The 15,210-nt window shown below is 43.4% G+C and overlaps 1 protein-coding gene across 5 annotated transcripts in view; it reads left to right on the top strand.

Moving 5' to 3' along the window:
• The first annotated feature begins 1,723 nt into the window (after window positions 1-1,723).
• LOC140658410 (integrator complex subunit 6-like) overlaps window positions 1,724-15,210 on the top strand; it is a 43,991-nt gene continuing 30,504 nt past the window's right edge. For 2 of the 5 annotated variants that reach the window (XM_072876811.1, XM_072876810.1), the window contains exons 1-2: window positions 1,727-2,019; window positions 2,106-2,183. In XM_072876811.1, coding sequence (XP_072732912.1) covers window positions 1,909-2,019; window positions 2,106-2,183 — 189 coding nt within the window. In that variant the 5' untranslated portion in view covers window positions 1,727-1,908. Of the gene's footprint in view, window positions 2,020-2,105; window positions 2,184-15,210 lie in introns of all 5 variants that reach the window. The other 3 variants (XR_012044728.1, XR_012044727.1, XM_072876812.1) reach the window with 2 other exon arrangements.

Genomic DNA, 15,210 nt, shown 5'->3' with positions numbered 1-15,210 from the left:
TTGCATAAAAATATTTATCTGTTTATCCCTCCTGGCATTTCTGCTATGATTGCTAAAATTCAGGAACCTTGATCACGCTTGCGCTCGCACATACACCAACTTATGGAGAGGGCCTGGATAACAGAATGGAGTCTCCAAATTTGACAGTATTTGTTTTCAAAATGAGCTGCTTTTCAACTATTGACTTATCTGCTTTTGGTTCACAAAAATTAAATAATTTGATAATGTTATATGAAAAATATTTGCAGAAGCTAAGATTTTTTTTAAAAGACAAACTTCTTTCTAAAACCGAGATATAGACTTACCACTGTCTTGTATTCAGATGTTGGGGTTATTTTGGTGACAAGAGGGATGAGTACCTCCCTGAATTAAATGAATTTACATCTCTGATTATTTTATCAAGTTAGGTAATGATATCTTTACAAACTTTCATACTTTGTAATGCTTTCTAATGGGGATTTTAGAATTCACCTGTGGTGTTGTGAAACAACAACATTATCCAAATGCTTCACAAAAACAGAGTGAAAACTGAAACCGACTCTTTGCTGTTGTTCAAATGAACAGCAAAAAAAATCTGCGGAAAAGCCTTCGAATGTAAAAGTGTTGGAAAATATTATCAGTTTCTTAATTATTACTTAAGCTAAGATTCATGTTGACAGTGCTGCTTTTGTGTTTTTTGGATTCGATCCTGGAAGCAAACAAGCATTCACGAGCAGACATAGTGCTAAATATTTCCTCAGTCTCATTCCACTTATCCAGTTACAGTCACTAACTACAGTCAGTAGTAGGTGCTTGGGCCTGTGCGAGTGCAGGGGCCCATCCCAGCACAGCCTGCTCAAGGGCTGAGGCCTCTGTTTTCTTCCTCAGCACAGGACACCTGGATCCCTGTGTTCAGACCGAGACTTTTTTTTTTTTTCACCTGAGCGATAGGAAATAATGGAGGGTTTTATGTATTTTCAGTTTTGCCACAGTTAATTTGTTGCCATCCTGCCTTCATCCAGGTGCCGTGAGGTGCCCTGTGAGGAGGCGAGGACGGTACGCGGTACCCAAATCCTGCTGCCCTTGGAAGATGGCCGTTACCTGACTGCAACGTAATCGCACGTGGAGGGCTGAAGATTCAGTGCTTAAGTGAAACCTCTGAACACCAGAAACGGAGCGATTATATCACCGGGTGATTCGCTCAGGTGCTTCGCTCGGTTCCCCAGAGCCAGCCTACAGCTCCTGCCTGCTCCCCTCGGCGCCGGCGGGGCCGTCATGGACCGTGCGGGCGCTGAGGCCGGCCGCGGTGAGGGTAGGCCGCGGCGGGCAGGTGTGAGGCAGCGGCTCGGCGCCCTGCCCGGGCGTGTGGTGACTCAGCCGCAGGAAGGGGCCGCAGCGGCGGGAGGGTCACCGGGGTGGGGGTGGGGGGTGGGGGTGGGGGGGCGGCACCGAGGGGCGCCGTGAGGCGGCGCCGCCACCGAGCGTCCTCGCTCCCCGGAGAGCCCCCGCGGCGGGGCGGAGCGGGGCGGGGCAGCCCCTGGGGCGAGGGGCGGGGAGCCCCCGCAGAGGGGCGGAGCGGGGTGACAGGTGCGGCGCGCGCGCGCGCGGAGGGGTCCGGCGGTGGCGCCTCCCGCGTCCCTCGTCACCCCGCCGCCTCCCCGCTCCCCCTCTCCTTCATGAATATGCAAATGTGGGTATAATTGGCAGCCAATGGCGTGCGCGCTGGTCACATGGTGCTGGTGGAAGCTCAGGGAAGAGAAGTTGAGTCTCGGCGAACACAGGCAGCTCAGTAACGAGCCGCAGCGGCCGCAGCCGGAGCGGAGCCGAGCCGAGCCGGGGCGGACAGGCGGCCGGCCGGGGGAGTGAGTGAGCCGCTCCCCCCCCCTCCTCCCCGCAGGGTGCCCGGCGGGCCGGGGCTCTGCCTGGACCATGCCGATCCTCCTCTTCCTCATAGACACGTCCGCCTCCATGAACCAGCGGGCGTATCTGGGCACCAGCTACCTGGACATCGCCAAGGGCGCCGTCGAGATCTTCATGAAGGTGAGTGTGGGGCCGAGGGGGCCGCCGCCGCCGCCCCGGTCGCCCCCTTCGCCCGCTCACGCCGCTTCTCTCCGCTCTCTCCACAGCTGCGGGCCCGGGACCCGGCCAGCCGCGGCGACAGGTACATGCTGGTTACCTTCGACGAGCCGCCCTACTGCATCAAGGTAATAACCCCCCCTGCGGCTGCCCCGGGCCCCCTGCGGCCGCCCCAGCCCCGCCGCGGGGCCGCCCTTCGCGTGGCGGCGGCGCGGCGCAGCCCCCTCCGGCCCGGCGGCGGCAGCAGCAGCCTGTGAAGATGGCGGACATTTTGCTTTTGTATGGAGGAGAGAGGCTGAGGGCGCTGCTGAGATGGAGGAGGGGGGGGGGGGGGGAGGAGACGGACGGGAGCGTGATTCACCGCCCCGGCGTGCCGAGGGAGGCGGGCGGCCGGCCGCGCTCCGCCTCCCGGGCCGTTGCTCGCCCGCCTCCCGTCAGGCGGTGGCTCCGGCGGGGGCCGCGCCTCGCCTCAGCCCTGCGCCGCGGGTCCCGGCTCTTCTCGCAGCCGTTTCACCCCCCGTCAGCGGAGGTCGTGTCCCGGCCGGGCTGCGGGGGCACGGGGTTAGGGCAGGAGGCAGCGCTCTCCTCACGCCTGCGGGACGCCCGCCTGGCAGCGGGGGGCAGCCGCGGAGCCACTCTCCCCGCCGCCTCCGCCGCGGCTGTGGTTTCTGGGACGGGGGCACCAGGGGCTGTTTTCCGCCTCTGCGAGGCAAGAAGTGGCAACGTGGGTGTTGAGGTGCCTACCTCCTTCCTCCGTCTGTGCACTGTAACCCGCACCGGTTTTGTGTAAGGTGCTCGTAATTGCAACTCGCGTAGATGTCTCCGTGCGAGGTTGTGATGAGCTGGATGTGGAGGCTGGCTGGCTGGCTTCTCTTGTCCCTCTTTTCTCGTTCCTCAAGATTGAGGCAGGTAGGGCTGTGCCATTTATCATGTCGGCTGCTCCACGAGGTTATGGCAAGAGGAAAAAAAATCCGGGCTCTGTGTCACTTAAACTGTAGCCTTCAACTTGCTGATAGAAACGTCTAACTTAATTTAAAATATTTAAATAAAGCATGCCACAGAAAACATCATTGCTGTGGGAGCTTTAGAATCTTCCTGAATAGTTCTAGATTAGGACCGTATTTGCCATGACTAATATAGCAGTTATCACAACTGTTGGGCCTTAGACCCATGCTATGAAGGCCGAAGAAGTTTATGTAAAAATCTGTTGCTGGTCATCCCAGAGAAGAAGAGAGAACCCTCTTTAGATCCCCCAGCTAAAACTTCTTGAAGAGAAGTTGTAAAAATAACTGTGCTTACTGATGTTGTCTGTCCACTTCTTTGATAATTGATTATCAAAAAGCTACGATAACTTAATTATCAAGAGCTATGAATCTTGGCTTCTTTCATCAGCAATATATTTACACAGCTAAAAAGTACAGCCTGCTTTCTGAAGTGACAAGTGATTTAGTGAGTCAGTATTGTTTGTTATTGCACCTTTCGTTTCCTCAGAAGAGAGTGCGGAAGTCATCCTATTTCTGTGAGTTGAAACCATGCTTCTTGAGTTACAGAAACCTACTGTCTGTTGAAAATCCTAGGTCTGCCTTGGAGAGGGTTTCTTTAGGCATACTGCACACATCCTTTTCCCCATCCGTGTTTGTGGCAGGGTGCAAAACCCAAATATTTGTTATGCCAGTGTTAACTGTAGATTTTTTGTGTTAAGGGTTTTTTCTCCTAGTTGTGTGTCAAGTATTTTACAAGTAGACCTTTCTTAAGTTTGAGGGAGACACCTTTCCACTGCAGTGATCGCAAGCATACTAGTGACTTAATAAAAAAATGACACTTCTGCTGGAGGTCTGTGTGGTAATGCTACAGGTTATTACCACATATATACTGTGATTTGCTGAGGAAGATCCTTATGCTTAATAAGCATCTGTGTACATTCTGATGTACTAATGAGCATCTGACTGTGTTCCCAGTTTTAGTAAACAGTAATTGAAATAAATGGGACTGTGTGATACCCATTGTAGTATTGAATCATGTTTGACATACAGTAAATAGCCAAGGGGGGGGGGGGGAGGTGAAAAGTATTGTGGTTCTTGTAACTTGCTAATGCCTCTTAGAAATTTATTTTTCTACCTTTAGCAGGCTGATTTTTAAATTGGACCTTAAACAATCTTAAAATATTTTTTTCAAAACTTAGTAACTTGTGTAGAAACTGGCTGCGGATCCAATAAATACATGTTTATAATAATTATGATCACAACTCCAGTTCAACTATTACGTAAAGACTTCATGGCATAAATTAAGTGTGGTTAGCCTATCATCCTGTCTCTTACTTGAGCAGAGAAAGCCTTAGAGCAACAACATGATTCTTCCCCTGTTTGAAGATGTGTTCTCAAGACCTTTTCTGGTATTTATCATGCCCCGCTGTTGTTTTTCCTAAGAACCGTAGTTATGCCAGGAAAACTTTCTGGTCTAAGCCAGATTCTGTATGTCTTACAAAACATGCTTGTAAAAAAAAAAAATAAAAAAAATTAGTTTCTTGCTAATGCTGCTGTACTTGGATACTTTATCTCTCTTGATTTAGACAAGGAGAAAGCAAACTTGACAAGTGAATGTATTTTGCAAGTCTGCTTTCCAAGTATGTGTAGTAGTGGCTGGTTTTGGTTAGTGGCTGCTTTATCCTCTTGCTTTCTTCATGATTTACACTAATTAAATTATATAATCTCACAGCTAGTTCTTAAGGTTACCAGTGAAGCAATTGAAGGAAATAATCTTCTTGTGGAGTTGAGACCACCCAGGAGGTAAAGGTATTAGGGGAACTTCAGCTTGGAGCAGGGGTAACTGTGAGATGAGTGCATTGTTTTTCTTTGTTTCAGAATTTGTTTACCTGTAGCCTTAAAGTATTTTAAATCAACAGCGCTGGTTCACTTTTGATGGACAAGAATATCTCAAGAAAACATCACGCATATGGTGGTATTGTGCTAAGTGAAAGGATCCTCCTATTGCACAAATGATTTGCTAATATCTGTGCAAGTAAGATGATGTTTTTGGAATTGTCTTCAGTATAGGGAGTTTGAAATTATTTACAAGACCCGTGGCCCCTCTCCCAATTGCTCCTGTTTTTAATTGACTGTTCGTAGCTCACTGCTTGTGCCACTTTTAAAAAAGGGATTATTTAGTCTCTTGAGTTTGCAGTGTGGCTCTGCAAAGAACTGTGGTGGCATGTGTCTAAAGAGGAGGCAGGGTGCTGTCCTGGGAAGGCGGGGACAGTGAGATGGGGATGGTAGGAATCTCAGTTCCACTCCTGCAGCGAACGCCTCTGGAACCTCGTCAGCTGCTTTGCTCCTGTTCATTACGTAATGTATAGATGGTGATTTGTGACAGTAATCATGATGCAGCCATTTACAACTCTTACTTTGCTTCCAAAATGCTGTCCAATAAGAGACAAATATTCAATCTTTTAAAAGCATGTTATGAAATGTATAAACCTGCAGTTGTCTGACGATGTGATCCTGTATAAGTCAATGGAAAGATACCTGTAAATTCTGTTGAACATTGGGTCAGGATCTCGTTTTATGGACTAGGAGGGAAAAACAGTATGTTATTTCATGAAGTGAGTGTTCAACATAATGTTTATAAGATGCTTTTCCTCCACTGTTTTTAGATTAATATCGTAATAGAATGCTGTCAAGTGAGTCTGTCTCAGGCTAATAACATGTTAGCAGCCTTGAAGTAAGCTAGCCCATTCTGCTTTTGGGTATTTGGGATGCTTGGGAAGCTAATGATACCTATAGTATCATTATATATATATCATTATATATATATCAGTATATTATATATACTCCTTTGTATCCAGTAGCATGTGGCAGGTGTCTGTTACAATTAAAACACTAGTGCTTAAATTTAGGTATTGAAGGAATTTATGCTCCCAGGTGTATCCAGTTCTCTTGGGTGAGAAAAATGGGTTGAAGAACAGCCTTGCTGTCTGGCACAGTATTTTATGTTCTTGGCCTTCTAGTTAAGATAAATGCATTGCCTGATTCAGTGAATATGGTACTTGGTATGTCCTTCTTTTGAAGGCTTGATATTCATGGATTGTTAGAACTTGGAGCTTGCTCCATCCCATCTGTGCTTTGACCTGGTGTTGCAGTACCTCCAAGACGAGTGTGCCAGCCCCACCCTTCTCATCCCTTTCTGCAAAACGTGGCTGATACTGAATGCCTGGGGAGGAGGGTGAAAACGGGCCAAGTGTGTTACCGACAGTTCTGCGGAGCACTTCCCCAAGCTCCCACCACTTTTGGTTCAGAGACCCGTGCTGAGGGGTGGTATGCCAGTAATGGTCTTCTGTTTATTTTCCCAGTTGCTTTTTTTGAAGTCACATAAACTTTTAGCATCCTCAGCTGCCTTTTTTTTTTTCCCCTCTCTATCAAATATATGTGTTTCTCTACACCTAAGCACACGCCATGGTACAAATGGACAGAATCTTAAGCCATTTTATTTGCTTTTTCCTGAAGTAGTGGTGCTAGAGTAAAAGTATGGGGGAAGGGAAGAGTCTTCTCACCTGCCCCCTTCCCCCAAGCTTTTCCTGTTTTCCAGTGATGCAGAAAAGAGGGAGGGAGGTTTCAGCAAGATCTACCTAGATTTCTCTGTAAATGGAGCTCATACGAAAACCTCTGCCTAAAAAGAGTTTTTGAAAAGGAAAGCAAGGTTTAGCTCTTTGGGTGGTTTTTTTCCTCCATTCTTGAGTTTTGTTAAACCTCACATCCTGCAGTTTGTGGACTGCTTGTGGATTTGTGCTGCAAATGACTAGTTCAGGCCCAGACAAAAAAGCCAATGGTGGTCTTATGTGAAGTCACTGATTAACTGGACTGCCCTGTTCTCTTGTGACTGATAGCTGTCTGTTGGCAGTGATATGGCCTTTCCTCAGTGCTTGAGGAATATTATTTATGATAGGGTCACAGAAATATGGCTTTTGCTTCATGTCCTTGTGAGACTCTGTAGTATGACCTTCATAAATGATCTGGTCAAAAGTCAGAGGACTGAGAGAACTGAAGTTATGTTTACTCTGCCCAGTCTGAAATTATATGTATTTTCCTCTGTTTCTGTTATGCGCTATACTGAATTCAAGAGTCAGTTGTGACTGCACTATACAAATAGGCTCCCTGAATGTGAGTGCAGAAACGTGTACGTAGCTATCTGAAAGTAGCTCAAAATCCTTAATACGATGTATGTGAAACACTATACTGTTTGAGAAATGCAAACTGGAACTGATAGATAGGATGCCTTCTAGTTCCGTTGCTGTTCCCTGCCAGTCTGAACATACGTTTCAGTGCTAAAGAACTCACTTGTGGAAGCAGCCCTTTGTGATGGACTCTGAGCAACCTCTTCTGTTTCCCTGAAATTCTCATAAGGGGTGAGGTTGATGACCTTTGATTTTGGTGTTGGATTGGGATACCTTAGAGGCTGGAATAGGAATTTGTAGAAAGCTCTTTTAAGCATTCTATCAAAGAGTACTTATTATATGTAAATAATCTGTTCATGTATGGTACTAAAATAGTGCTTCAAAACGGGGAGTTCATAAGGTCAGACTCAGGGAGACTAACTTTGCTATTTCTTTTTTTTTTTTTTTTTAGTGGCACAAAAGCTTTTGCCTGCGTCTTTTAATTCTGCTTTCACATAGAAGCTGCGCTGGTGTAGAATGTAACCAATTACCACTGACTCCGCAAAGGGAGGTGGCAAATGAATAGGCTGTGCTGCAAAACAGAGATGTCAGATCTATTTGTCTGTTTCTGGAAGAAATGAAATCAGAGCTCCTGACCCTGAGCTGTAGGGAGAAGAGAAACCCAGCTGTGAAACCTGTTGGGTTTGAGGCAGAGATCTTCAGGAAAGCCACCTGAAGTGATGGGAAATGCATTTGTTTGTGTTTTAACTTTTGTCAAGGAAGAAAACCAGAGGAATGCCTAGTAAGCTAACCTGTAGCAAATCCACAGAATAATCTTAAATTGATTAGGCTTTTACAGGAACCTTGAGACACTGAAAACCATTAGTTTTACATGAGAAAGGTCTGGTTTCTGGCAAATGCAAATACTTGGTGGTCTGAAAGCGCAGTGGAAAAGGATGTATGAACAGCTGGAAATACGGTTGGAGGTTTACAAGTTGGTAGTGAGGTATGCAGGCAGAATTGTTTGGTGCAAGGCAGATAGCAGCTGCAGGGGCAGGAGGGAAGCTGATATCGGAGAGATGCAAAAGGGAAAGAAAACTGAGGTAAATGGGAGAGGCCTATCTTTCTCTCCAGATATGCTGTAAATAATGTACGAACTTAGTGAACCTACTAGCCAAGCATTACTGGAAGGATAAAAAAACCCGTGCAGAATATAGTACTGAAGAACTGGATGAAATGTAGGTAGGATACACAGTTTCTGTTCTTGATAACTAATTCAGGAGACTATGTTCTGTATTTTTTTAGTGGAGGGAGCCATTCCTATTTTACCATCATAGACATTTTGAGTCAGTCATAGCAATATTTTTATTTCTGAACACTAACATCTTCCATTGCCTGTGAAGTACTAAGCACACCTCTCCGCCAGTCTTGCAATACATCTTCCACTGTGCTTGGTTTCGGTTTTGTCATGGGATTTGTGTATTTTCTGAAAGCTGACTTTCAGCATAAATGACTGGCAGGATAAAGCCAACTATTGCTCTTCCTCTGTTAAACACAATGAATTTAAGAAGAGGAACAGAAGTCACTTAATTGTTTAAGGAGCACTCATGCAAATCCTGATTGTCTAGTTCTTTTTGAGGACAAAACAAAATCCACTTAATGCTGTTTGAGAATCCCCCACCAAACAGTTTTTACCTGCTGCTTTCTATTTAACTGCCTTATCACTTAAGTCTTTGAATGAAGGATGTGTGCTCTGTGTGTCTGTGTCTAAAAAGGTCCTTTTTTTTTTTATTAAGCATCTATTTTGGAATTGGGCAAGTAAGGCCAAAGATAGTTAAAAGGTTCTTGTTAGTGCAAGTGATAGGTTTGTATTTTATATGCTGCAGTGTGTGTCTCAAAATCTAAAAAAAAAATAAATCTAAAAATCTATTTTACTAAAAACTTAGGAGTTATCAGTTGGCATCCCTGTAGAAAGCACACAGTAAAATATTGTAGCTCCTTTTTAGCTTATAAAGGTACTAAATGGGTTCCAATAGAGAGCATCCTTTAAAAAGCACATTCCCTTTCTTGAGAGACAACATACCGGGTAGCGTAAAGCATGTTAAAATGCTTTTAAACGTGCATAAGCATGCTAGTCTTCCTTCTTTCTCCCTGTCCTGAGTGAGTCTGCCTTTTTGTTTGTGAGTTGTAGTAAGCATCCTTTTGCAGGAACTGGTGTGACAAGGAGAAAGCACTATACTAAGGAATTTCGTGCATAGTAATGTACCTTTCCCTTTAAAAAAAAACCCAAACAAACCAGTAATAATCAGTGATTCATTCTTCTGAAAGAAATAGTTTGGTGCATTCTGAAATTGAAGTCTCTTGTAAAATTCAAGTCCATGCAAGAAGGTGATTACGTTTTTGAAAGGAATTGATTTTTAAATGGAAGGGCAGTTCAGAAATTAACTTACTGGTAGATATGATGGACCAACCTCTGCTTGGCTGTCATTTTTATCATTAGTTTCTGAAGTTAGTTAAGTACCTGAACTTGTGCTTTCACCTGCTACCTGCCTTCACAGGAAGGGAGAGTCTGTGTTGCTAGGTTAATTCTTAGAATACTTTAACTGGTTCTGTTTCTACAGGAATCTGCAAACTAAAAGCTTGCTTTTTGATCTGAGGTGTGTTGCTGCTTCGTACTGTTGATGAGATGCCAGAGGCCTTGAATGGAAACCAACATCTGTTGTTCATAGCCACTGTAGCAATTTATTTTTTCATCTTTTGATTTGGTTCTTTATTTGATCTTGGACACGTTCAAAGATGTAAGCCCTTAAGACTACAGGATAAACTAGACAAAAGTAGATATGTTTGCACTAAGAGGCTTAACTCATCCTCGGTGCAAAGGTCGCTTTTATTTTAAAAATAGAAGCTTAAAATGTGGAATCAGACAGTTGAGTTGGATCTCCCTAGTTGTATTTCTGTAGTGAGATCTTCTGTAAGAAGGAAGGTGCTTGGTGAAGTTGGTGGTTCCTGCCATGTGTAATGTTTATTGGCTGCCTCCTCCCCTTTTGTGCTGTTAGTATTCGACTTTCACATGTGGGGTTTTTAAAAATATTTCTTTTTTGTTCGTATTTACAGAAGAAGGCCTAGGCCTTGTAACCTGGCTTTGTGGTGTAGCTAAAAATATGCACAAAATACTTCTGTGGTATCTTGAAAATGAGCATTTATTCTTTTTAAACTTTGTGAAAAACTAATATGGTGTTAAATGCTGATTGTCTCGTGCTGTAACAATGGAAAAAGGTAATTAATGTTGCAGACACTTCTACAATGTTCTCACCCTTGCATATTTTTCAGAAAAGCTTGCCAGAAAGAACTATGATTTGCAGCATTAGTGCAAGAATTATGTTCTGAGCTTATTGTGAGCAAGAAAAGACAAAACTTAGCACTGTCTCCTACAGTGTTTTCATACTTCAGACAGTTGGAATTGAATGGGAAAAAGTAATTTCTGTAGTGTGTGACTTGTCTTCTGGAGATCAGTGCTTTTGGAGGGGAGAGCAGTGCGAGTCCAAGGGCCCTGTGAGAAGATTCTGGATGTCTCCAGTCTTTAGCAATTCTCTTCTTCCCTTTCTATATTTTGAATGCCTATATCCCTGATTTTATTTAATAATGTAGGCTACAAAAAAATCAATGGAAAGAGCAGTTGCTGCTGTTCTGAATTTTAAATGTAGATTGTTACTTAAGTAATTAACTCTTGTAGATTTAGAGTCTTGGAACTCTCTCTTCCTTCTTAAACTTTATTCTTACAGTGTACCACTTAATATGTAACTCTTGTGCTTCTACCCCCCCAAAAAAGTATAGCAGGTAGTAATTTAAAGGAATCTTTTGCTTTGCATTTTTCTTGCTAATTTTAGAATAGTCAGAAAATAGTTGTGTAGTAGTCAATTTCAGCTGTAAGCAGCATGTTCTAGGGTTAAGGTTTTAGTAAAGTGCCAAGGAAAAAGTACATTCTTGTAATGAGACTTGATTATTGTGCAGATCAGAATCTGTGGTTGCCCATAGACTTGTATTGATCTGTATATTCACTCTGCAGAGTATTTCAAAGACAAAGTTTCTTTGGTGTAAGACCTGGTATTTACAAGTGTCTCTGAAACTTGAACTGCTTATTACCAGATAAGTAAACTAGAGCCTTGTTTTCTTTTAAATAGCATTTTTTTTCCCCTTGTTATTTTCTAACTAAAGGGCCAATCCCACATTTTACCCAGTTGCTGTGATGCTTTGCTCAGGCTCCTATGCAAACTCTCCAGGAAAAGCAGCACTAGATGTGTTAAATGTTATTCTAGGCTATAAAATGAACGCTTCAGAACTCCTTAATTTTGCTTTTTGAAGATGAAGATGATTGTTAATTTGGCCGCTTTTTTCAGAGATGCTTCTAAACTCTTAAAAGTGTAAAACAGCATTTAAAAAAAAATACAGATCTTCATAAGATGGATGTTGTTGAACGACTAATTTGACTGAAAACAAAGATCTACAGTATGGTTAAGCTGGTGTTGCTATGCTCTGCTTGTAAGTGAGAATAATGCATTAGTATTGGTCTTCATAGCATGTTAGCAGTAGAGCTGGCAGGTTTTTAAGGGGGGAATGGGGGGTGGTGGTTAAACTCTGCTTTGTGGGAAAATCTGCATCTGTTGATCCAGAACACTTGGTGCCTTTAGCTGCTGCCAGGCGTCCTGATGGTGCACCCGCTCGCAGGCTGGGGATGTGGTGGGCGCCCTGGGCTGGGAACAGGGCCTGGCCTCCTGCTGCGAGGCAGGCAGCCTGCAAGCCCTGGTGACTCACGCGGGCATAGTCTCAGGCCAGCCAGATCCTCAGTGGGACAGTATGTGAAGAAGTGTGCAGGGTGCTGCAGGGAAGAGCGAGGCAGTGAGTGCCTCCAGTTATCAAAAGAGCTGAAGCTGAGATAGTTGCTTTTGAATTGCACGACTCTAGAGGAAGTGACTTACTCACAAAGCTGTGACTTACTCTCCTCTAAAATAAAAAACTGACCATAACAGTGCTACTACTAACTCCACCAATGTATTTTTTTGCTGTATCAGACTTGAAGGTGGAGCTGACATTATTTGCTGGACTAGTTGAGGTTTCTCAATTTGTGTTCCTTCAGTGAGTATATAAATTTAATTGTGATCTCAAGTCCATCTTTTTTTTTCCCAGCAGTGCCTTGGATAGCATTTCAGATGTGAATTGAAGAGATTTGTTGATTAGAAGACCTCCTCTAGATTTGTTTCCTTCTTGAGACTCAAAGTAAACTTGCAGTACATGTAGCACTTTGGCATGCTGCAGTAGTGCTGTGATGTGCTTTTGCAAGGAGGGGGGAGGAATGTGATAGTTTTCAAAATGAGTGTGGATCATGCTGTGTCGTCTCAGCTCTGGGCTGTAAAGCTAGAGGATCGTCAGTAATTCTCTTCCGCTCGATTCCCAGAAATGTGCCATGAAGAATCCCTTGTGCTGATAGCACACACTGTAACCTGTTAGCTATTGCCTTTATTCCTTGTGACTTTTCCAGCCATGCTGGGAGTAGGAAGGGGCCAGGAGGACAGAGCTGGGGGCTGACTGGCATTGAAAGAGTGTTTGATAGTCTGGAAGAGCACCGGGCACTATGGGTAAATGCACATTTTTGTTTGAAACCTCCATGTTCCAACTGTTGCCCTCTCTACAGTGTTTGTTTTAGATGCACCTATAATGGTATTTCTAAAATGACTGCTATGCTGCTGAACAGAAGCACGTAGCCTCTTGTTTTTCTTACTGTACTAGAGCTGCAAATTGTATGATTACATCTGTGTTCCCTTTCCATTAAGCTATTGTGTGAAATGTAGCTTGTTCTGGTTCAACTCTGTACTGAAATATTCTAGCTTGTCAAGTGTTTCTCAGAAATACTGCTTTTTTTAACTGGATAATGTTCTTTTAAATAAAAACGAATGCTTTTTGGAACAGGGTGATACCATGATCTCTTTGGTATTTATACTTTCCTTTCTTCCTGTGTAGTCCTTTCATCCTTGTGCAGCAAAAAGTGTGGTGAGTGTAGCTGTCAAAACACATGAAATAATGTTGACCAAAAAGCTAAATCCAGAGACGGATTAAAGCAGGAGCAGCAGGTAATAAATAAAAAGGTAGTGTAGGCTTTTTTTTTGTTTTTGCTTGGCATTGATTATTATTATCACTTGATTCCAAGCATAGTTTCAGCTTTGAGCATCTGTTTGACATTTCTAACAGGTGAAGGTACTGCTTTTCTATAAATGCTGATATTAACAGAAGGCCCCAGTACTTGTTTTGTAACTGGAGCTTAAAGAGCCTCTCTGCTAGTGTTTTCCATGGATATTATGCTTAAAGATTAATATGGGTTGTTCTTACATATATGCCTTGAATTCTTCTTGATGGAAAAGCATTTCTGTATCTTGTCTAATGTTGAAGTAATCTTAAAAGGACAATGAACCACATGGTGTAGTTTGACTGAGCTGGTTTCCTAAGGTGTGTGATTTTTAAAATTTTTTTTATATCATGGAGAAATACTTTTTTTCTATGTAATTGCCTGCCTGTCAATAACAGTTCTGTATCGTGCTAGAATGCAGTTCTGATCTTGTTCACATTCACTAATATATGCTTTAGAAAACAAGCTGGTCCAGTCTGTTTTACAAATGAATTAGTCTTTGGTTCACTTACAGGAGAGTTCAGCTTAGAAGTGTGCAATTAAGGGGATCTCCTGCACACCTCAAGTTCACATTGCAGACCTGCCTTGAGTGTAAGAACTGGATTGCTTTCAGATGAAGTAAAACTAGAAGATGCACCCCAGCCACTGAGTGATGAGTCCACTGGAATGTACTACAGGACAGCTATTCTGAAGTAGAATGCCTGAAATACAGCAGTGTGGCTGTCATCTTAGAAACAACTGCCTTGTTTATGCTGCGCTGCTTGCTGGCCTAAAGGTAGCCAGCGTGACATGTTCTTCCTTGCACTAAAGCTGTCTCCAGTTGTGTAGGAAAAAATAATTTGAGTGAGGGGAGGAGAGACTCTGTGTTTGCTATCAAAGTACATAGTCTGTCCCAGAGCTGGAGAAAAAGGAAGAATTGTGGTGCCTGGAAATGGAGGGAGATGGAGGACAAGCAAAGTGACAGCTTTCTGATAAAAATCTCGTGTCAAAATGTCTCAGCTGTGTGGGATTAAAGGAATTGTCTGCTCCAGTGTCTTTTTTTTTTTCTAAAGATGTATTAAAGCAGTTTATGCATCTCTTCTCTTGGAGACATTTTACCTATGTTAAACTTCAGTGACTATTTTTATTTGACTGAGACTTGAGCAAGTGTTTTAAAAAAATAACATTTAAAAAAAGTCCACTCCAGATTTAAAGAAGCACTTGACCACTAGCTTTCAGTTTGAGTGTCCTACAAAACCAGCAGAAATAACTTGACAGGAAGAAACAATTCACCTGCTATTCACAATGCTTTAGCATTATAATGCTAACCTGTTGCTCGCTAGCTCTAACGTAGGGAGGACCAAGTGACAGGTGCTCTTGTAGACTCTTCACTGTACTTGAATGCTTTGTGGGCTTATTAAGGAAGTAGTTTAAACCTGTGAATTTACTATCTGTTAAAATATTCCTCAAATGAGAACTGAAAAGGTGTGTGTTTGGTTTTTTTTGTTAGGCTGGTCTCATAGTAAACAGCAGCATATGCCTGCTTGAGTGACCAGGGCTTGTTTCTCTTGTGCCTGCAGTAGGGTCATCTCTAAGTTTTACCCTGAAATGCTGTTCCCTGTTCTGCTTTGCAAAACCAGATATCCATGTGAAAAGCTAAAGATAGGCTCCCCTGGCTTGTTAACCAAGGGGTGTTTGTCTTTTCATCTATCATTGCCCTAGAATCTCACTTTGTTACAGCAAAGGATAGGGTAGCAGGTGTGTTTCAAACCTTTGTCTAAGGTAAGGGGAGACTGGAAGAGTGGGGAATAAAACTAGTAATATAAATGATTTACTGTGTGCTGGAGCGCCT

The sequence above is a fragment of the Ciconia boyciana genome, chromosome 12 (assembly GCF_034638445.1).
Source record: "Ciconia boyciana chromosome 12, ASM3463844v1, whole genome shotgun sequence".
In the NCBI taxonomy this organism is placed as follows: Eukaryota; Metazoa; Chordata; class Aves; order Ciconiiformes; family Ciconiidae; genus Ciconia; species Ciconia boyciana.
The sequence above is the reverse complement of the archived record's forward strand: the minus strand, read 5'-3'. Positions and strand labels throughout refer to the sequence as shown.